At 45.1% G+C, this 22,171-nt stretch overlaps 1 protein-coding gene across 1 annotated transcript in view; it reads left to right on the forward strand.

The window, feature by feature from the left end:
• Nucleotides 1-22,171, forward strand: part of RYK (receptor like tyrosine kinase) — a 55,420-nt gene that overhangs the window by 23,286 nt on the left and 9,963 nt on the right. The window contains exons 6-10 of the mRNA XM_058031047.1: nucleotides 156-300; nucleotides 4,095-4,195; nucleotides 6,912-7,046; nucleotides 9,440-9,526; nucleotides 21,774-21,843. Of these exons, the coding sequence (XP_057887030.1) occupies nucleotides 156-300; nucleotides 4,095-4,195; nucleotides 6,912-7,046; nucleotides 9,440-9,526; nucleotides 21,774-21,843 (538 nt within the window). The remainder of the gene's footprint in view (nucleotides 1-155; nucleotides 301-4,094; nucleotides 4,196-6,911; nucleotides 7,047-9,439; nucleotides 9,527-21,773; nucleotides 21,844-22,171) is intronic.

The following is a 22,171-nucleotide window of genomic DNA, read 5'->3' on the forward strand; positions in this document are numbered from 1 at the left end:
ACCTTATAGGACATTTGGAATGGCTGAGGCTGCTGCCTCTCCCTGCCCCCAGCCTCTCTGCTTGTGTTGCCGTAACAAACTAACAAATGTTGGGTTTTTTGTTGGTTTTTCTCCTTTTTTGAGAGGGGTTCAGTAACTCTCCACATCTGTTGCAGTTGATCCTGTAAATGCAGCTCCCACCACTTCGACCCGGGTGTTCTATATCAGCGTGGGTGTGTGCTGTGCTGTGATATTCCTGGTGGCAATCATCCTGGCTGTCTTGCACCTCCACAGCATGAAAAGGATAGAGTTGGATGACAGGTATGTGTTCAAGCTCTCCCAGTGTGGTTTTGGGACATATTTACTCAGATGAGTGGGAGTTCAGTCTCCAAATGAGCACTCTGTGGTGGTTTGCAATTTGTGCTGTCAGGGCTGTGCTGCAGAGAGGCAGCAGTTGCAGGTGCTCTGCTGTATACGAGGAGGAAGGGTTGTTCAGGTTTTGCCAGAATATTTGTGTGGAGTGGGAAGATTCAGACAGAATCAGATCTGCAGGGATTGTCAGGGTTGAAGGAAAAATTGATTTGGGCTCGCTGGAGGCATGCTGAGGGTGTTGATACTGGAGAAGATTCCAGGGAGACCTTAGAGTCCCTTTCAGTGCCTAAAGGGGCTCCTGAATCAGGGCCTGGAATGCTAGGACAAGGGGAAATGGCTTTCCACTGCCAGAGAGTTTTTACCTTTATTTTACCTTAGGTAAAATAGAGATATTAGGAAGAAATAGGGGAAAATCCTAATATTGGGGATATTAGGGAATATCCCAATATTAGGGATATTGGGAAGAAATTCTTCCCTGTGAGGGTGGTGAGGCCCTGACACAAGGTGCCCAGAGAAGCTGTGGCTGCCCCTGTAACCCTGGAAATGTTCCAGGCTGGGTTGGACAGGACTTGGAGTAATCTGGGATAGTGGAAAGTGTCCTTACCCATGGCAGGGGTGGAACTGGATGGGTTTTAAGGTCCCTTCCCACTCAAACCATTCCACGCTTTTACAGGATTGGATGAAAACATTTGGGTTTTACTGACACCTGCAGGAGGCTGAATTTCAGTTTTCTCTACTTTGATTGATTTTCCAGTGTTCAGCTTAGCCTTAGGGTACAGTCTGAGCTTCACAACTGCTTGGTTATAAAACTGGCAGTGCTGGGCTCTCTCAAATATATTTCCAGTCAGGAAAAAACGTAGCACATGCATGGAAAATGGAGTTGTAACATGAGTCCAAGGGCACTGGAGTGGGGATTAAGCACTGAGGAGAAGGGAGGCTGGAAAAGCAGGTGGGCTGAGGCTGTGTGAACAGCCTGCCTCAGATGCAACTGTTCAGGAGCAGGCAGTGTGAAACTGGATCCCTTGGAAAACAGCCTGTGGGTGGTCACCCCTGTGAAAGGATATCTTGAACTAAAGGATGTCTTGAGCTGCTTCTGTGCTGCCTGCAGCCTCATGGAGTTGCTTTATCTTTTCATCCTCCTCCTTATCCATTCATGGGTTCCTTTCTGTTTTCTCCCTGCCCTAGTGTCCCCAGCCCTTGTGACTTTAACAGTGCCACTCCATTGAGCAGTTGTGGTTTCTGGATTGTAACCAAATGAACTTGTCAGCTTTCCTCAATTCCTTTGTGCCTGCTTGTCTGGTGGAGGGATTTTAATCAGCTGAAGGTGTTAAAGGATGGGCAGCTTGCTTTAATTCAGAAAGGAAGAACATTCCATTTATAGTGTGGGGTAGTGAGGCGTTGAGGTGTCCAGCCCAGCAGTGTGATCAGATGTCCTCCCCTCTACTCCATTGCACTGGATTTCTGTGGAGATACAAGGTCAAAATCCTAAAAAACCAACTGACTTTCTGTGGAGATAAAGCTAAAAATCCATCTGATGTTAGTCCTTTGTGGTTTGCAGGTGTTAATGATTTGCTCTGAATCACTGGATAAATTCTGATAAATTCTGATAAATTCAGGGCACTTTCCCTGTCTGTGGAAAGAGTTTGGAATGAGATGATCTCTGAGGTCTCTTCCAACCCAGACCATTGTGTGATTTTATGAAGTTTGTGCGGCTCCTGGGGTTTAGCTCTTGAAGCACCATGTGATGACTTATTTTTTGAGCCTGAAGATGCCTGGCCTGGATGTGCTACTCTGTAAAAGCTGTTGCTCAGGCAGTGCCAGAGCAGAGGTGTAACAGAAGCAAAACATGCCTGAAAATCAGGAGGTGTGGGGCTTGTTTTGAAGCAAGAATTTCTGACTTGATTGTGGATAATAATCTCAAACTGTTTCTGTGAAAGGTTCCTGAATGGAATATGACAATGTCATTAGGGTTAATGACCTCCCAGGAGCAACAGAGGCTGGAAGAACCCACTGGTGCTCTTAATTTCAACCCCCAGAACTAAATAAAACCGAGCAGGGTTGTTAACTGGAAGCTCAAGCTGAGTTTACAGGCTGCACATGGATTATTTAGGAATATTGTAGTGCAAGTCCACAGCAAATCTGCAAACCTCACAGCAAAGGCACTGGAAAAGTGCCAAGGAAACTGGCATGGCTTAACAGCAGGATAATGGGAGTCATTAAAGCAAGAAGGCATCGTTCAAATAGCTGACAGAATATCCAAGTGAGGAAGCTCAGGAAGTGAGTTAAACCTAAAAACCAGAATGAAGCCAACCCAAAAGGCAGTTTTTCAGTCTTGCAACAGGCATTAAAAGAATAATTCCTTCCTAACACTTGCCTCCAGCCAAAGGAATCTGCAGGGCTGGTGGGTGATCAGGTTACAAAAGGAGTTTCCAGCCAGAGCAAGAAGAGGAAATGCAAGTTGTGCCTTGGTGTTTGATGTGGTGGCCATGCCAAGACTCTCCTTCCTGGAGAATGGATCAAACTGAGGCAGCTCATGGATGCAATAGTGGGAACAGTTCAAATAAGCAGTAATAAGCTGCCAGCACCGAAGAATATTCATTCAAACACTCTGCAGGAAGTTAAAGGGGAGGAGCTAGACCAGCATCTGTGGTTTTTAGGCTCGTGCTACATGCTGTGCTGGAATCCTGCACCTGGAAGTGGGAATAACTGTAAAAAAAAAAGGTTCTAGAGGGAGATTGAGGCCAGCTATAAATGAGTAAGTTTGTATTGTGAGATTCAGTAGATTCTGTTCCAAACTAAAAATTCAGTGGTTTCATCCATGGTTGGGCTATAATGGGGAAGAGTGGACTTGGATTTCTGGTTTTTAAAGGAGGCCTAGCTTCAAAGGTAGCAGTGGGCCTGGAGGGGATCACCAGCCATGTCTGACAGTCCTACAGGGGTGGCTGGCCCTGCTTGGCCAGTGCTCAGCAGCAGCCCAAGAAACCTTAAGCGTTGATTATTTGGCAAAGCAGAGGTTGTATCCCAAACCAGTTTCCTCTTTGTCCTCCCAATGCAGTCAGCAGTAGAAAACCCACTTGAAGTTGGATCAAAGAGGGGGACATTTGTGTGTGTTTGGAGGGGGAGGACATCAAAGAAGCTTCTGGCCCTGCTATCTGACCTGCTAACAGGGTTTTGGTCCATAAAAAAAATAAGACAGAAGTGAGCCTGCTGTGATTTAGACTATGGTTTACCTGTTTCATGGATACTCTGTGGGCTCTTGAGTCCTTCTGCCCAAAGAAAGCATCTCAAAAAGCACATTTTAGGTGGTGCTGGAAGGGGCAACAGGTACCCTTAGGGAGGGGAGTGACAAAGTGGGGTAGGCTGTGAAATAGAGCCCTTGTTGGAGTGGGACACCAGTGCCATGGGAGAAATGTGTGCAAATCTTTCCTGGGATGTAATAGTTGTTCTTGGTATGACAAGGTGGTTCTAGCAAGGAATGTTATGTCACTTTGATTATTCCAAAGTGGGGAGAAGTACCAGAAGATAGAGCAAGTTCTGGAAAGCAAGTAGGAGGAAGCTGTTCATGCTTAATGCCAAGATTTTTGAGTCACCTGAAGTACATTCTCATGTGGGAGCAACTTTAAAAGAGCAGAGTTTTTCAAGTCTTGCCTGGAAACTCTCCTGTTTTTGACCTGGACAGGTTAATTTGGGATGTGTTGGAGTGGCAGGCAGTGATGTTGATGTGCATTTTTGTTTCCCCACAGCATCAGTGACAGCAGCAGCTCGCAGGGGCTGTCGCAGCCCTCCACGCAGACCACGCAGTACCTGCGGGCTGACACGCCCAACAACGCCACCCCAGTAACCAGTAAGTGTTAATCTAAGCACAGAGCCTCCTGCCACGCTGCTTTGGTGGCAAATGCAAGAGAAGAACATGAATAATTCTCTGGTTCTGTCACTTTGCTTCTTGAATTCACACAGAGTGTGTTTTACCCAGCCACGCCATAGTCAGGAGTGAGTTTGTGGGGATGTGAGTGGAGTGGCTGTGTTTGTGCCTTGGCTTGTTCTCCCTGCACCCAGAGCAGTCAGCCAGACTTCACCAGTAGCTGTGAAGTATCTGTTTTAACACTGGGAAGAGCCTGCCTTATGCAGTCCAAGCAGAGAAGAGAGCAGGATGTGTCCCCCCAGCCCTGGCATCAGTTCCTAAAGCAGGTGATGCCATGATGGTTGTTGTTCCTGTTATCTCCTGTTGCTTACAGCTTTGCTTGAAATGGTATAAAATAGCTGAAGAGAGCAGTGAGAGGAAAGGAAGGGTGGCAGCAGTTTGGATACTGAGCTGGTAACTGATACCACAGAATCACAGAATATCCCAGCTGGAAGGGACCCACAGGGATCATCCAGTCCAACCCCTGGCCCTGCACAGACACCCCAACAATCCCACCCTGTGCAACCATGGGAGTGTTTTCCCAGTGCTCCTGGAGCTCTGGCAGCCTTGGGGCAGTGCCCAGCACCCTCTGGGGAAAAAACCTTTCCCTGATCTCCAACCTAAACCTCCCTGACACAGCTCCAGCTGATCCCTGGGGTCCTCCTGTCCCTGGTCACAGAGAGAAGAGCTCAGAGCTGTCCCTTGGGAGGAGCTGCAGACTGGGACCAGCTCTTTCAGTCTCCTCCATGTTGAACAGACCAAGTGCTCTCAGCTGCGTCCGAGTTAATTCTGTTGTTAATGAACATATTTGTTACCTGTGGAATTTTTACTCCTCAAATTATTGTCTGGTTATCCCATTCAGCCCTGCTCCAGGGAAGGGACTGTTCCAGCTGGAGGGAAGGTGGCCAGCATAGGACACACATGGTTTTTTTTAAAACCAACTAATAAGACCCCAAGGTCTCTCCCATTGTTTTCTGATGGCACCTGGTGATAGTGACTGTCCCATCATGAGAAAGCACAGCAATAAAGTCATCTCAGCCCTCCTGTGCTCTCCTTTTTTCCTCCTCATGTGTAGAAGCAGGTTTTTACCTGAGGCTGAACTGCACCTCTAGAAGAGATTTGGCTCACTTCTAAGTTGTACTGTATCTCCCTAAAACAAAAAACAAACTTATTTGTGATCTGAGATCATCTTTTCCTTGCAAAGAGTTGCCTTTAAAATGTATTTGGTATAAACATTAATAAAGAACAGGCTTGTAAGAATTTAATATATGAAATGTTAAAAAAATTCCTTCTCACAGAGTTTGGAAGAGGCATTACCCTGCAAATTATTCTAGAGCTGGTTTCCCTCTTGTCACCTGAGTCTCTCCCCAGCACTTTTATTTTCTGTCTCTTAGAATCACAGAATCATTTAGGTTGGAAAAGCCCTCCCAGATCACCAAGTTCAGTTGTTCCCCCAGCATTGCCAAGGCCACCCATGTCCCCAGGTGCCACACAGCTTTTACCTCCCTCCAGGGGTGGGGTCTCCACCTCTGGGCAGCTGTGCCAGGGCTGGACAACGCTTTGGGCAGTGGAAGTTCCTTCATGCCCACTCTGAACCTCTTCTGGTGCAGGTTAAGGCTGTTTCCTCTCCTCCTGTCCCTGTTCCCTGGGAGCACAGCCCGACCACCCCCAGCTGTCCCCTCCTGTCAGGAGTTGTGCAAAGGCACAAGGTCCCCCCTGAGCCTCCTTTGCTCCAGGCTGAGCCCCTTTCCAGCTCCCTCAGCCTCTCCTGGTGCTCCATTCCCTTCCCTGGACACGCTCTAGCCCCTCCATGTCTCATCCCAGCTCAGGCTGAGCTGCTGATGTCCTGTCAACCTCAGGTTTTTGTTTGACTTTCCAAGTGACTCAGGTTAATGTGGCTGAATTCCAGTTGCTGGAATTTGGTCCCCAGAATCCTCTGGCCATGGGCAGGTGATCAAGCCCAGGGTGATGGCTCAACCCTTCTCACCCTGCCCAGTGTGGTGGCCACTGTGCCCAAGTGGCACCTGTCTGCTGGGGGCTGCCCAGTGTCTCTTACCTGCTTTGAGACACCCCAGTAGCACTGGAAATAGTGAAAATTAGGAGAAGAGAAAAGGTAGGATGTGTGAAAAAAGCATTCCACAGTTGCATCATTTTGCTTTCATTAACATTTAAATTTCTGAAAAAGCTATTATCAGAGTAATTCTCAAGATTTCTCTAATAATTCATACACATGTACAAAAATATTCCGGGTTTTCTGACTCTACTGGAGTATCCAAATGTCTGGAAGTGCCAGAAGAGGGCACTGGTAGTTTGTTAATGTTCTGCTGGGGTAAGGAATCTTCCCAGCTCTGAGTTTTCCAGCAATCTGTTTCCTCCTCCTGAGGGCAGTGCAGTGTTGATCACCTTCACTAAAGGAGTTTCCTTCACCCAGAGTTAATAATCAAAGTTGTTTGCATGACACTACAGAGAATTCCTGTGCAATTTCTTTCCCTGCAGATGATTAGTTTTGTGTTTTTTGTTGCTAAATACTTAATTATTTTAAAATTTATATATAATATCTTTAAGATGGTGCTGATCCCTGGTGTGTGGAGGTCAGAGGTGGAGCCCTATGCCTGTTCTCATTCCAAGGGTATTTATGTTGGATTGTTTGGCTCTGCTGGCTCCTCAGGTTATCCCACATTAAGGATAGAGAAGAATGATCTGAAAAGTGTCACTCTCATGGAGGCCAAAGCTAAAGTGAAGGACATAGCCATCTCCAGGGAGAGGATCACCCTCAAAGATGTGCTCCAAGAAGGTATTTACAGCTCTCAGACACTTCATTCCTACCACATGATGTCGATACATAAATACAAAGATACGGATATTTATTTACAGAAATCATTCATGGATGATGTTTCTGATCTTTGTTGCTTTGGTGGATGGGAGGAATGATGAGTTATGTTTGCATTTGGGGTGTGGGGATGGGGAAAGCAGCTTCCAGAGTTAATTAGGCTGGGGGAGTGACGAGGTGTGCTCAGTAAGTCATTGAGCTTGTCTGGCTTAATAACCTGCTCCCTGAAATGACGGGTGGCTGGGGTGAAAGGGAGTCACTCAGGGCTCAAGGTAACTCACTTTTGGGAATTCCTACAGGAGAGTTACTCTTAACAACATAAAAGTCAAAGCAAAGCCAGCCCAAAGCCCAGAAGAACTTCAGTTGTCCAAATTTGGTGTCTCAGTTTGATAACTTTGCTTTGGAAATCTAATTGGCAGATGCAACATTTACGAGCCTGAAATAAAAGATTCACAGACTACATGATTGTTTTCATGGAATATCCTGAGTTGGAAGGATCCACAAGGATCATCCAGTTCCTGAATTGTTCACTCTTTGTTTACTGTGCACTTTGAAAGTCTTCATGCACAACATGAATTGACTCTTGTTGATACTGAATTTGAAAAATAGGCTTAAATATTTCATTTTCTTTGTCATTCACCTTTACTGCTGCAGTTTCAAGTCTCTGTTCCCTGAGAAATCAAACTTCTCAAAGCTGGAGATTGGAGATAATCATCCTTTGGAGGCAGAATGCTTTGTGTTAGTCTGAGCAGCAGTGGAGGACGCTCCCATTCTTGTTCAATGTGTGCCTCTGAACCTCTGGGGTGGCAGCTCTGTGCTCACTCCCAGTGTGGGCTCTGCAAAAACCTTCCTTGGCATGTGGGATGTGCTTTGTGTTGCTCTGGGCTGCCTGGAGCTGGGATGTTGGGAGTCACCCATGACTAGAAGTGACTCAGTGCCCCTGCAGATGTTTGGTGGCAGAGCTGCCCTGCTCTGCCAGATGAGGCATAAGGAGCTGTGGAATGCAGTTTGGACCCACTTAATCCTGGGATCTCGTTTCTTAGCCTCCAGCTGTTACTTTGAGTCAGAGCCTTCACAAGTTAATCACAGTCACTGAGGTTAGAAAAGCCCTCTGAGGTCATCGAGTCCAAGCACTCCCCCAGAAATGCCGATTTCACCCCTGTCCCCAAGTGCCACATCCACATATCAGAGAAGACCTGACCAATTTCAGTTCAGGATCATAGGGTAATGAGTCTCTGCCATTGAAGAACAAAAGAGCTTCAGAGGGGAAGAAGGGGATAAAGAAAATGCCTGCAAAGAACTTCTCTACAGATCTTGGCCACAGATTCATTATAAACTTCACATAGCTTCTGTAGCTTCACCTGCTTTTACATTTTGGAAATATACATTTAGGCACTTTCTCAAAGTCTTCAAGAACCAAGACAGGTGGAATTTAGTTGCTGTTAGGTAATTAATGTGTTGTGGTTGCCTGAGAGTCTCTGCTGCTGCTTAGTGAGATTGTAGTTTGAAAACCCCTGTCATGCAGGGTTTCCTTGCCAGCCTCGGAGTAGGTGACAGAAATGTTGCACTGCCCCAGTTTAAGTTATTTAAAAACAAATAAGACCTGTATTTCATACTGTCAAAGATCTTTCAACCTAGTCAGGAAGGAGGAATCCTTGGGAAAGGGTGTTATGCTGGAATAGACTGTGGAGATGATGCACACCTTGGTGCAGGAAAGTGTTGCCAAGCTGAGTAGTAAAAGCCAGTTAAATTCTCTCTGTGTTACCAGCTGTTCTCAGCCCAGCTCCTCTTCCTGCAGTAGCATCAGTAACATCTTGTAAATGGAAAAATGCTGGAGAGTCTGAATGACCCCCAAACAACCCCAGCACCTTCCAGCTGAGGTGAAACTTGTGAATAATGTGATGCTGGCTGTTTCAAAGTGTTCCATGTGTGCTGGCTGGCCAGAATTGCTGTTTTCTTGTGAATGTTTCCCAAAAAACCTGGTCCTTGTGAGAAATGCCTTGGCTTAGAATTCTAGGCTGGATAGGTGAGAAACAGGAGCTGGAGTTCTTAGTACAGGGAGTTGACTAAGTGCCACAAATAAACCATCATCATATTAATATTAAATTTCTCTGAGTGGTATCACTAGTTCACTCTCATGCTTTTCCCCTTATTTATGTAAAACTTCAGCATTTGCTGCCTGTAGTTATGAATCCCCCTTGTGCTGGTGTTGAGTTCTCTCTTGGTGACTATAGATTTTGTAGACACTTTAACTGCAGGCATTTCTCACTTTCTGCTGTGAAAGGTACTGTTTGCTTAAGATACTCCTAATGTTATCAGTGTTTCTTTACTTTACTGATTGGATGTTCTGTTCCCAGGCACGTTTGGGCGCATTTTCCATGGAATTCTAATAGAAGAAAAAGACCCCAGTAAAGAGAAACAAGTTTTTGTCAAAACTGTTAAAGGTATGTTTGCATGAAGGTGTGGGTTTGTGTGCAGGTGTTTGAATTGTGCTGCAGGCTGAGGGTGCCAAACCTGGCTTTACAATAATCCCCTTCTCCCCAGAATATGCAAATGATGAAAAGCAAAAGCAGTTTGGATGCTTCTGTCAGCCACAGAGAACAGCAATCTTATATGGAAGAAAAATGCATGTGTTGTCCACCAGTGCCTTCAGTCATCACCCTTGAATACTTTTGTTTATTAATCTAAGTAAAAAATTATATTGTTTTTTTTTTTTTTCCTCAGTGTGTCATTGTCTTCCCAGTCACAGCCTTGTCCCCTGCAAATTGCTGAAAAACACCTGAAATGTATCTTAAAAATCTTTTACAAATGCATGGCTGTGCAAAAGACTGGGCATAGTTTCTGCTTTGCTTTGCAACTCAAGTGTGAGAATTGGCATTTAGAACTGAATTTATCAAATACAGCTCCTGTGTTCAGGAAATACCTTGAAATGGGGATAGGTAGACTTAGAGAACAAGGTGGGTATAGATGAAAGTATTGCAAATGTCCACATGTCTGTCACATGTATCCCATGTTTATCTTACAAGTATCCTGCATGTATCCCTGTGTTACATGTATCCTACATCTGTCCCTTCCTCTGCAATCATCATTTTTGCCAAATTCCCAGTACAGTGGTTGTTTTACCACTTATTTTTGTCATTTCAGTTGGGTGTCTTATTGCCTTTATTTTTTTGGTTTTGTTTTTTTGACAATTTCTATAATTCTGTGGGTTGTTTTTTTTTTTTTTTTTTTTTTTTTGGCCTGGCTATTCATTTTGAAGATACTGATTGGGAAATGGTGAAGCTGCTGAATTTTATTGTTGAATCTTTCTGCCACCCATTTATTCTCTGTTACCTTTAGGGAAAATATGTTGCTTAAAGGAAGGAGCCACCTTGGTCTGTTCCTGACACAATCAGATGTTTCTGGTGCTATTCTCTCTCACATGGCATAGAATAATGGAATGGTTTGGGTTGGAAGGGACCTTGAGGATTGTCCAGTCCCACCCCTGACCGAGGCAGGGACCCCTTCCCCTATCCCAGGCTGCTCCAAGCCCTGTCCAGCCTGGCCTTGGACACTTCCAGGGATCCAGGAACAGCCACAGCTGCTCTGGGCACCCTGTGCCAGGGCCTCAGCACCCTCACAGGGAAGGATTTCTTCCCAATATCTCATCTAATCCTTCTGTCTAGCAGCTTAAATCATGTCCTGTCCCTCCATCCCTTGTCCCAAGTCCCTCTCCAGCTCTCCTGGAGCCCTTTTGGGACCTCAAAGTTCTCCCTGGATCCTTCTCTTCTCCAGGTGAACACCCCCAGCTCTCCCAGCCTGACTTCTCTTATTTAAAAACCAAAAAAATTGCTTCTTTCTAGTATTTTGGGAACATTTTCTGATGTTTCAGTCCCATTCTGCCTTCTTCTGTTCCCTTTCACTGCCAAACAGTTCTGTCTTTTTTATTTCTTGGCTCTTATTTAATAATAGTTTCTCAAACACTTGGCCCTTGGCACGCGAGCTACTTTTTATAGCACTGGATTAAACAACATAACATTTGTCAAAAGTGATCTTAATTTAGCTGCCTCCCATGACCTCTTATTGAATTGCTTTCCCAAAATGGGACTTCCAATGCACTCCTAAATCCATAATTCTCCCTTAGAGTGGCTTGTGTCTGTGACACGTTCATGTCCTATAGGAAAAAAGCTCTTCCTTTGCAGGGAAGGATTCAGCATTCATCACTGTAGAGAATTTCCCAGCATTAAAAAGGATTTGTGTGTGAGAAATGTAGAGTAGGTTTTGTTGATATTTGGGCCTGGGCAGCAGAATTTTGCAAGGAATAAAACCTGTACCATCCCCTCTCCTCACAGCAGTGCTGGTATTACACAGCTTCATTTTCACACCCTGGCTGTTATTGCTGTGTGTGTGGCTGGGACATGTAATAAGTTGGGAATTTGATCTGGTTGGAAGCAAAAAACCTGCAAAAATTCTCTTGTAACCAGAGTTTTTCCTTGATCTCAGTCATTCTGTGGCCACACACACACTGCTGTTCTGGCACAAGCAGAAGCAGGGCAGGACCATAAAAGCTTGATGGATATGAGAACCATTAAGCTGACTTAAGTATCTCTTTGCTGAAGGCAATAAAGCCTGAGGGTCATGGAAAATAGACAAGGAATAAAGACTTTGTCTGTGGAGTAAAATTATCCCTTCCCAAAGGTATGAGCTGCTCCAGAACTGCCTTGTTTAACCCAGCAGTGCATTCTGAAAGTGATAAAATGAAGCCCAGTGGTGCCCCAAATGTCAGGAAACAATGGGGAGTGGGGGTGGAGTATCCCAGATCTTTGGAAAATGTGAACTGAGGTTCTTTAAGTAGATACTGTGAGGAAGAATAACCTTGAGAGAAAAAACACCTTTTTTTTTTTTCTCACCAGGATCAGAGCTTGAGAAACTGAAGATGCTGTTCTGACATTAGGGGAGTTGTTATGGCTTTAAACCTGGAATTTCAGGAGAATCCTAGAATGATCTGGGTTGGAAGGGACCTTAAAGCCCATCCACTCCCACACCTGCCATGGGCAAGGACACCTTCCTCTAGCTCAAGTTGCTCCAAGCCCCATCCAACCAGGCCTGGGACACTTCCAAGGATGAGGCAGCCACAGCTTCCCTGGGCAACCTGTGCCAGTGTCTGACCTCACAAGGAAGAATAAATAATTAATTTTTAAAAAATTATCTTCCTTATGTCAAATGTAAATCTACCCATTTCCTGTTTAAAACATTGCACTTTGTCCTGTCCCTGCAAGCTGTGATCAAAAGTCTGTTTCAATATTTCTTACAATCCACAAGCCACAGAAAAGTGTCCTTGGAAAATTTTCTTCTCCAGGCTGAACCTCCTCAGCTCAACAAGTATTACAGGTGGGCCTAGAGTTTGGGTTTGTTGGCTGTTAGAAGAGCTCTGTGCCACTTAGGTGGGTGTCAGGGTTGTGCTGTTCAGGGAGTGGTTTCTGAGTGAAAATCCATGAAGAAAAATCATGCCCTAAGTGCCTGGATCTCTTTTGATGTGTCTCCTTCAGCTGTCAGTGTATTACAGCATCCATTCTCTTTGAAGAGGGGTTATTTCCAATAGTGTGGGCAGAGGGAGTGTGCTGTCAGTTTTCCCATTTCCTGTGCTGGGGAAGGTGAATGTTGTGGCTGTTGTGCTCATCAGGCAATAGTTCTATCTGTGGGTATTTCCTGCTCTGGAGGGAGAGTGATGGCAGCCTTGTCAGTTTGTCTCTTCCCTGTATTCTTTCCCCTTGGTTAATTGTTGTCCCCAAAGGATCAACAGCAGAGGTGATTGACTGCAGTAACTGCAGCAGCACTTCCCACTTTCCTTCCCTGATGTTTCCCAGAGCTCCAGTGAGATGCAGAGCATTGCTATAAACCAGGAGAGTGAAAAAAGTGAGAACAGGATCCCTGATTTCTCTGAACTTTGTGTTTGTTCCCCTTCTGAAGTGATCTGCTCTTAAAGGAGTCAGGAATACATGAAAATGAGAGAGCCTGGACCTGCCTGAGAGGTGGAAGAGCCCATCCAGAGTGTCCTGGAATATTCTGTATTCCCTGTTGTCTCAAGCTGGGGTAGAACTTTTAGGTCAGACTCTCAAAGAGCAAGTTTAAGCCTGATTAAGCAATATCAATGCAGGGGGTGAATAGGTTTGAGTGTGCTTGTTCAGCATTATCTGACTGCATTTTCATCTGTCACAGAACTTGGGGTCTTTCATTTGAACACTTCATGAAGTTATTGAAATACTTTTGAAGTGATTCAGTGATTATTTGTTCTGTAGCTCTTAAATTCATGGGGTGTAAAAGTTGGAGATGCTTCTCTTGAAATCTCAACACCACATCTCTTATAAAGACTGGCTGAAGAAGGATTCATCCCTGGGTTTTACTCCAGATCCTTAAAAGAGTTTTTTCTTTCATGGAGCTTTAGTTCACTCTAGGGAGAAAGTTGTAACATGCCCGTGGCAGTGACAAAGTTTCTACATGCAGGTTCATGAAATAGATGAGTTTATAAGGTTTTTTTAATGCTGTATCATCTGTGTCTGGGTGCCTGAGCCTTCTGATATGTGCAGTGCCTTGTGCCAAGGAGAGCTTCAAAGGAAAATGGATCTCTCTTGGCTTTCTGGAAGCTCTAATAACTTCAGACTGCAAAGATCCCAAGCTCTGGGGGAAAAGTGTGACTTGTTCAGACTGTCCTACATCCTTCATGTTAGCCATACAGCTGTTGTGTTGTCTTTGCACTTTACACTTCCACTGTGTTCATTTGCTAGGCAAGGTGCTCAAAGTCTTAATTACTTTCACGCTTAGACATTTCAGAGGAAAATTCACCTTCATTCTGTCTTCAAACAGACACTGATGAAGATTGAGGATGTGTGTCACTGCCAGCAAGAACAAGGATATGTTATCTAGAATATTTGGGATTTTGGAATCTTTGGAACAACAGAACCTGAATGAGTTCTTTGTTAGAAAGATGAGAGACTTAGCTGGCCTTTGCTTTCTTCGTTGTGTTTTTTTGTTTTACAGAAAAATTGGGTTATGAAGGTGGAATGCTTCACTTTCCAATCAGGGGTTTCCAGTCCCTCTCAGTCTTGGGAAGTGTCTCTGATGGCATGTTTCTCCAAGCTGGCATTGCATGTCTTGCCAGGGTTTAACAGATCCCTGCAGCCTTTCTGGGGAATCTTTTAAATCATCTGATGTCAGAGGAGGAAGAAAACACACAAGTTTCACCTTTGATTTAAAGAACACATTGTTTAATGGTGCTTTTCCTGTGAAGGAGAAAATTCTTAGCAAAACAAATGGAATTGTGTTATTCCAGGAACATATGAAGTGAGGGTGAGCTGTGCAGAGCCCTGACTCATTTAGGATGTTCTGGCCAAGGTACACTTTTGGTAAAAACAACACAGTGTGCTGTTCAAGATAACCCAGCTGCTCCCATTTTCGTGTTCTAACCACTTAACATTTTTCTGATGTACAAGGAAGGAGTGTTTGGAAACAGACCATCCATGGAAAGCACTGGAAACAAAGTGTTGACAAAGGTCAGCTCTTTAAACTTTATTGTTCTACCAACTTTTAACAAACCTTTTGAGTTCTGTCATCCTAGGTCACTAAAAGACTTTCAGCATTCTTGGCTATCTCTGACATTTTACTATTTAGAGTTTTTTAATATATAGCTAGTCTAGTTAAGAGGAGATGCCCCATTCCTGGCAGTGCTCAGGCCAGGGTGGACAGGGCTTGCAGCATTGTGATCTAGTGGAAGGTGTCCCTGCCCATGGCAGGAGGTGGAGCTGGATGAGCTTTGAGGTCCCTTCCAACCCAAACCATTCCATGGTTGCAACATTGGTGACTCTTTAGGATTTCATGCATTTGGGAAGGGTAGGGATGGAAATCCTGAGAATTCAGGCTGTGCCAAGCAGGAGAAAGCAATTTAGGGGATTTAAGTGAGGACAAGCAGCTCTGTGTTAACCAAGGTGAAGCCTTCTTGTTCACACTCAACAGGTACCAGAACTTGGAGCACCATCCACAGTTGTTCTCATGGGGTCGTGTTTCAATTGATGGAATTTGCTCTTCTGGGCAGTTCATTCTTAAGAAGCGCAGCCTTGTGAAAATAGTTCTGAGTTTAAATTTGTACCTTAAACACACAGCATTTGAATTAATTGTTCTAAAGTATTTAATCTTCCAAAATCAGAGTGCAGGATCCTGTTTCTGAAGAGTATAGTTTATGCCAGAAAAATAAATCAAGAGTTACTGCTCATCTGAGCTAAATTCTTGAGTGTCTTTATAAAGGAAGATATTTGAATTTAAAGAATTTGGGATAAGTAGCAAATTTCTGAATATCAGCCTAAAAATGCACTTGATTTGTCAGTTAATCCTAGTAGTAGGATTAGAAGCAGTACAGTATGCTTCAGAAAATACTGAGGGGATGATTTCCAAAGTATTGTACTATATAATTTAAAGATTTGTTATTCCATATGCTAAAAGATACCTGCAGGGCAATTTAATTTACATTCAGTTAAAATCTCTACTTGTACATCAGTTTTATTATGTGCTGCCCCTTTACCTTTGGACCAGGACATCAATCATGTCTCTCTTTCCCACTTTCACTTTCAACTTACTTAACACTTTCAGGTTCACTTTGAGTTAAATGGATTATTGAACAAAGAGCCTTTTACTTTCTCCTCTTTGCTGCTGCTTCCTGGATTCTGGTGTTACTGTTACACAGGGAACTAAGACTATCCCCAAATCCTGCTTTTCTCTGCCCTTTCTGTGGTTTAAAACTGCATGTGCATTTGTAATGTAGGAAAACCAGAATAGCATTCCCTATTTTAGCAGTGACATGTTGACTCAATCCAAAGATTTATTAAAATTAGGCTTGGATTTGTCAGTGTGAGCTGCTTTGCTTTGCAAAATAAACTCATGTGGTTGATGCTTGATGCCTGGATACCAGGATTGGAAGAGAAATCCTGTCCTGTGGAAATTTTATCAGGACTAAGTGCAGTGTCCTGTGCTGTAACCTCTTCTTGCTGTGGTTTGGAGTGCATGTCTTACCTTTACAGGAGACTGGAGTTCTGTAGGATGCTTCTGTGGGAAGCTGGGGGATGTTGATTTGTGGAAGTGATGACCTGAACACCTCCTGCAGCTCCAAGCTGCAAACAGGAGCACAGTGTGCAGGAGGAAGCATCAGATGCTCCACTTGGCTCTGGCTCACTCCTGGGGCCTTGAAATTTGAAAGCTGAAATATATTTTATATCTACTTTCCTTTCTGCCTGAGATAAGGCAGGTTGGATCATGACTTCTTGCATTTCCTTCTGGTGAAGGAAAGTTGTGAAGGTTACCTGATAGGGGCATTAAAAATGTCCTGTGCAACAGATGTGAGCACAGGCATTGAATCACTTCCAAGACTTGTGTGGAGGGGTTAAAGCAATACTCAGGCATGCATTCTCTTTGAACTGGGGTGGAATTCTGCCTTGGGAGCAGTTTTACCTAATTAATTGCCATGCAGAAGCAGCAGTAATTAACAAGGATGTGTTGATACTGGGAGCATTTATCACCTGGAGCTGCTCTAGTCCTGCACTCTAAATTCCTGTGACCACTGTGCCTGCCTTTGTGGCTGTCACCCTTCAATAACTGGAGCTTGTGCACTTTGTCATGGGATATTTGGCAAAGCCCACAAGGCTGAAAAGTAATAAGGGTAATAGAAGCTTGTGGAAACAGGCAGGGGTGTAGAAAATGGGCTGTGTAAGTGGTGTGGTGTGAGGGAGTATTACCTTGCTGTATGAAACAGGAGGAAGTTCACAGGAGAACATGCCATTACAAATGGTCCAAAGGTGAGAAAAGCTGCAGGTAAAACATCATCTGAAATATTGCAGTTGGAAACATTCATCAGAAGCCTTGGAGCTCCTGGCTGTAGCATTTGCAGAGCTGCTTCTGACAGCAGTCTTGAAAGAATCAGCTATTAGTGCCTGTAGTAGGCTGTGAGAGAGTTCAAATGGGACTCAGTTTTGAACCCTGTGGTTACATGGGTTTTCAGGTTCTGCTTTGTCTTCTGAAGAAACAGATTTCAGTGACCATTCTACAATCACAAGTCCTTTAAATTGTAGTGCTGCCTGAGAGGAGGTTGTGAGGTGGGTGTCACCCTGTTCTCCTAGGGAACAAGGAACAGGACAAGAAGAAAATTGCCTCAAGTTGCCCCCTGAGAAGTTTAGGTTGGATGCTAGGGAAAATTTCTTCCCTGAAAGGGCTGTCCATCCCTGCCACAGCTGCCCAGGGCAGTGGTGGAGTCCCCATTCCTGAAGGGATTTAACAGAGGTGTGGATGTGGCACTTGGGGACATGGGTTAGGAGTGGCTTTGGCAGCACTGGAGGAATGAGTGGACTTGATCTTGGAGGGCTTTTCCAACCTAAAGGATTCTGTGATCCTACTTAAGCTGTGCTTTGCAATTTTGAGGCCCTGGGAGGTCTGACTTCCAAAGTGACTCATGAAAGCACCCAGCTCCTCAGTTCCCCACTGCAATATCCAGGTAATTACTGGTTTTCATCTCTGCTCAGTCCTTTGGGGTGTGGAGTGACTTTTCCTGCTGAAGCAAAGCCTGGTGCCCTGCAGCTGATGAGTGCCTGGTCTCAGAGCAGGCAATTCCCTTCAATTTAGTGTCATCACAGAACTTCCCCAAGATCTTTTCACCTGATGATTCATGTGACTGATGAATGGTAATGAACAAAGATTTTAAAATGAATTTTTGCAGCTGGATTTTAAGAAGTTGGTAAAAATGGAATAGGTGTTTTTCCTCCCCATGAACCAGGCAGGGCCCCAGCACATCCCAGCACAGAGGGATGTAAAACCAGCAGTGCCAAGAGCCCCATTGTGCCTGGCTGCACACAAATCCTGTGATATCAGGAGATAAACCTGCAGCTCCATCAGAGCTTGGAATCCTGCCTTGTTCTTGCCCTGGGCCTCAGGGCAGGCTTTCACAGCCAGGATTTTGGGTAAAAGCAGGGCTTGGAGAGCATCTTCCTCTCTGGAATGCATTTACATCTATCTCAGTCTTGGTTTTAAGCACCTTTTTGGTCCTAACTGAGTATCTGGAATATTTCTGGGTGTTAAATTTTCCTCTGAACTCACCTGAATTTGCTGCTCTTTGGTTTCTCAGCTGTTGCTGCATGATCACCTTGTGGAAATCTGGCTGCTCCACATGAGTATCCAACTGCAACTCCATTTGTGGCTGAGCACTGACATGTTCTTAATCACAAATAATGGTAATATCTCAGTTCAGCTTTTTTCAGGGCTTTAAGGAAGTTTTGCAATGAACCCTTGCCCTGGAGCACTCAACTTAAATTCGAGGCTGTTCCTGGTGCCCAGATTTAATAAAGAGGAGACTGTGACCTCCTCAGTTGTATCTCCAAGTAGCTATTGTAATTTCAGAGGTTTCTGGCTCTGTGGGAGGCTTTTCCCCCTCTCCCCTCTGTAGCTGTGTGTGTGGCTGTGCTTGCATCTGACACCTTCATGGATTTGGGGCAGACAAAAGGAGCCACAACAGCCCATGGGCTTTTTATTTCTACATCCCATGGTGTGACAGGATCCTTCCCCTTTTCTGTCTGAGTGGCTGCACAAACAGTTCTGAGAAGAAAACAAAGTGTGTGTGCTTACATCACTCAGGGATTGACACAGGGAATTTGGGGAATTTGGGGTTATACATCGGCCCAGGCAGGAAGATGGAATCTGTAGGGTTCATCTCACTATGTCCTTGGAAAAAGGTCTCAGCAAGCTGGGATTGCTGTGGCACTGGGGCTCTGTTTCTCCTATCAAAACTAGAAATTGTGGGTTTGCTGCATTGGTTTTAAGGATTTTTAGTAAAGGATGCTCAGATTCACCAAGCCTCCACAACAAAATAATATTGCCAAAATCCCCTTCGTCCTGGTATGTGAAGATGTGTGTGTTGGTTGCTCAAAAGTGGTCATAGTCTACTAATTGTGACAGAGGTTGTTTAACTGAACTTTTTCCTTTGTCACTGATGAAAATGCCTTAAAAGGAAGCCTGATTGCAGTGGGGACTGTTGCAGTAGCAGTATTTTGGTGTTCTTTTCCCCCTTTTGACAAGAATCACTCCAAGAAGTGGTGATTAATATTGTGTTTTGAATTATATCTAGTACAAACCCACAATAATCAAATTGTGTGGTGGTTCTAAATTGGCACTGGTTTCAACTGGGGGAGAATTAGCCTTGAACACTATTGTTTGTTCTGAGTCTGTTGAATTTGTTGGTGTTAGGTAAGTTTTTTCTATGCAGAAAACAAGGAAATAATATTGATAAGCAAACACAATATGGATGGTGGGACTGTTTCACAAGATAAGATTTCAGTTTCCGTATACACTTGCCTGGGAGTCAATCATCCCTTTGGGTGCCCAGCCACTATAACCTGGAGAGAAAACAACACTGACCTGCTGGAAACTTCCCTGAGTGCTGGAAAGGGAAAGGCTTTGGCAGAAGAGTCACCATGAGGAGATGAATGGGTGCATTGTCCAAACCAGCCTGACTCGTTCTGTAGATCTTAAACCCACTCTTAAACTGTCTCTGATTTAAAGCTTCAAATTATTGCTTGGTGGCTCTTATAATTAAAAGCAAACCAGTTCAGCAAGCACAGGGCCAGAGAGTGTGTGAGGAGTTAATCTGCTTAAATTCACACCCAGGAATCTCTTTCCTGCCTTCCTCGTGTGCTGGGTGAAGAGGTTGAGGTCTTTGGGCCCTGTAGTTACTGCTGAAGCTCTGTACAGGTAACCTGCTCCTCTGACTTCTCAGAATCTGCTTTTCCACCTCCATTTTTAATGCTGGCTTTTAGAACTGCCTGATTCAGTCATTCAGGGCTGTGTAACTTTGTTTTAATGTAGGATCTTAGTTTTTCTTTCCTCTTTCCAAGCCTTTTGCATCTGTCTTGTACATAACTGAATCCATCAAGTGTCCAGCCCATAGGGCTTCTGTTGTAGTGCAGACCAGAGACTTCAGCTGGCCATGGCTTCAGTGTGTCCTGCACTGTAGGAACCTGTTTGTACCATCCCCACATACAGAGTTGTTATCCAATAGAAGGGAATCACAGATTTGTTTGTGTTGGAAAGAACTTCTAAGACCATCGAGTCCAGTCATCCTCCCAGCACTGCCAAGGCCACCGCTGACCCATGTCCTCAAGTGCCACATCCACACAGATTTAAACCCCTCCAGACTCAAATCCTCAACCAGTGCCCCAGGCAGCCTGTTCCAATATCTGACCATCCTTTCTGTCAGTAAATATTCCCCAATATCCAGTTTGAACCTTCCCTGGTGCAGCTCAAAGCTGTTTCCCCTTGTCCTGTCCTATTCCCTGGGAGCAGAGCCTGACCACCCCCAGCTGTCCCCTCCTGTCAGGAGTTGTGCAGAGCCACAAGGTCCCCCCTGAGCCTCCTTTTCTCCAGGCTGAGCCCCTTTCCAGCTCTCAGCCTCTCCTGGTGCTCCATTCCCTTCCCCAGCTCCGTTTCCTTCCCTGGAGAAGCTCCAGCCTCTCAAAGTCCCTGTAGTGAAGGGCCCAAAAGCACTGGCTGATACATCCCATAATATACCACAATTGTCACTAATTTAGTGGCACCTCTGAGCTTCTGCAGAATGCTCCCATCACTCTTCACTCAGCCAGAGTCCTGTTTCCTTTTGCAGGGCTGAGGCTCAGTTAGGAAAGGGTGTCAGGGCTGTACAGGGGGCAGGATCAGACCTTGGAGGAGGGAAAAGAGCAGAGGATTTCTTGCCTATTCTTCCTCCCAGGGCAGCAAAGCCTTGGCTTGACTCATCCAGGACATGTAAATTCCTCCTGGTGCAGCAAGGAGAGTTCCTTGGGCTGTGCTGGGCTCTCCTGTGCCAGCTCCCTGCCAGAACTAGTCCCAGCATGAGGGAAACACCAAAAATGCTCCCAGGTGTGAGGGGGGTGGGATTGGGAGAGCTCCTGTTGACGTCTCCTTGTGTTTCCCTGGAGGTTCTTGCCACCAAGGGGGGAAAAATACCCCAAATACACAAAGAGTGGTGGGAAAGGGGTTCCAGGCACCACCTGTGCTTCTGCTTTGGGTTATTTGATTTATCACAGGTGCCTGAATTTTTTGGCTGGCAGCAGTGGTTTTATTTATTTATTCATTTGAAAAGGTGGGGGAGAGAGCAGCAAACAGTTCTAAGGTTACCAAGAGTCAAGTGTGTCAAGCAAGAGAGCAAGGAAATAAGTGAATGTAGACATAAACAGCCTCCAGCCATGTGGCAGTAAACACAACTGTACCTGGAGTGGTAACTCAGCAGCAAAGCATCCCTTGGAGCACATTTGTGCTTGGGAACATTTGGCACATCCCATTTCTTCCATGGGCACTGGTCCTGTGCAGGATGAGACCCCACTGCCCAGTGCAGCTGCCTTGTGCCTGCCCAGGAGCTGTCAGGAAGTGCAGAACCAGAGCCTGTCAGCCCCTGGAATGTGCTTGGTTTCCTTTCTGGGCTTGACCCCACTCCTTAAAGCAGAAATGAGCCTCAGAACTTGGCCTTGAACTTTTCTTTCTCTAAGTGCTTTTTCTAAGTGCCATTTTAAGAAAGGAGGCAAACAAGTTCTGTTCGTGCTCAAGTGACCTTAAGTGACTTTCAGATCTGGACTGAATTTTAATTAATGTGTTGATTTGTTTCCAAGGTTTGTCTGTGCTTCCTTTTTCCCTCAGATCAAGCCTCGGAGGTGCAGGTGACAATGATGCTGACAGAAAGCTGTAAACTCAGAGGGCTTCACCACAGGTAGGGTGACAAATCCATGTCACTGTGAGGTGGGAGTACCTGGGTAAAGCTCCCTGGGGAGAAGGAGCTGTTTGCTGAGAATTCAGCAGCACTTCTGTAGAATTATGAAATGCCAGGGTGGCTTGGATGGGACCTTAAAGCCCATCCATAGGCAGGGACACTTTCCACTATCCCAGGTTGCTCCAAGCCCTGTCCAGCTTAGCCTTGGACACTTCCAGGGATCCAGGAGCAGCCACAGCTGCTCTGGGCACCCTGTGCCAAGGCTTTGCCACCCTCACAGGGAAGAATTTCTTCCCAACATCCCATCCATCCCTATCTGGCAACAGGA

Source organism: Melospiza georgiana, chromosome 10, assembly GCF_028018845.1.
Source record: "Melospiza georgiana isolate bMelGeo1 chromosome 10, bMelGeo1.pri, whole genome shotgun sequence".
Classification (NCBI taxonomy): domain Eukaryota; kingdom Metazoa; phylum Chordata; class Aves; order Passeriformes; family Passerellidae; genus Melospiza; species Melospiza georgiana.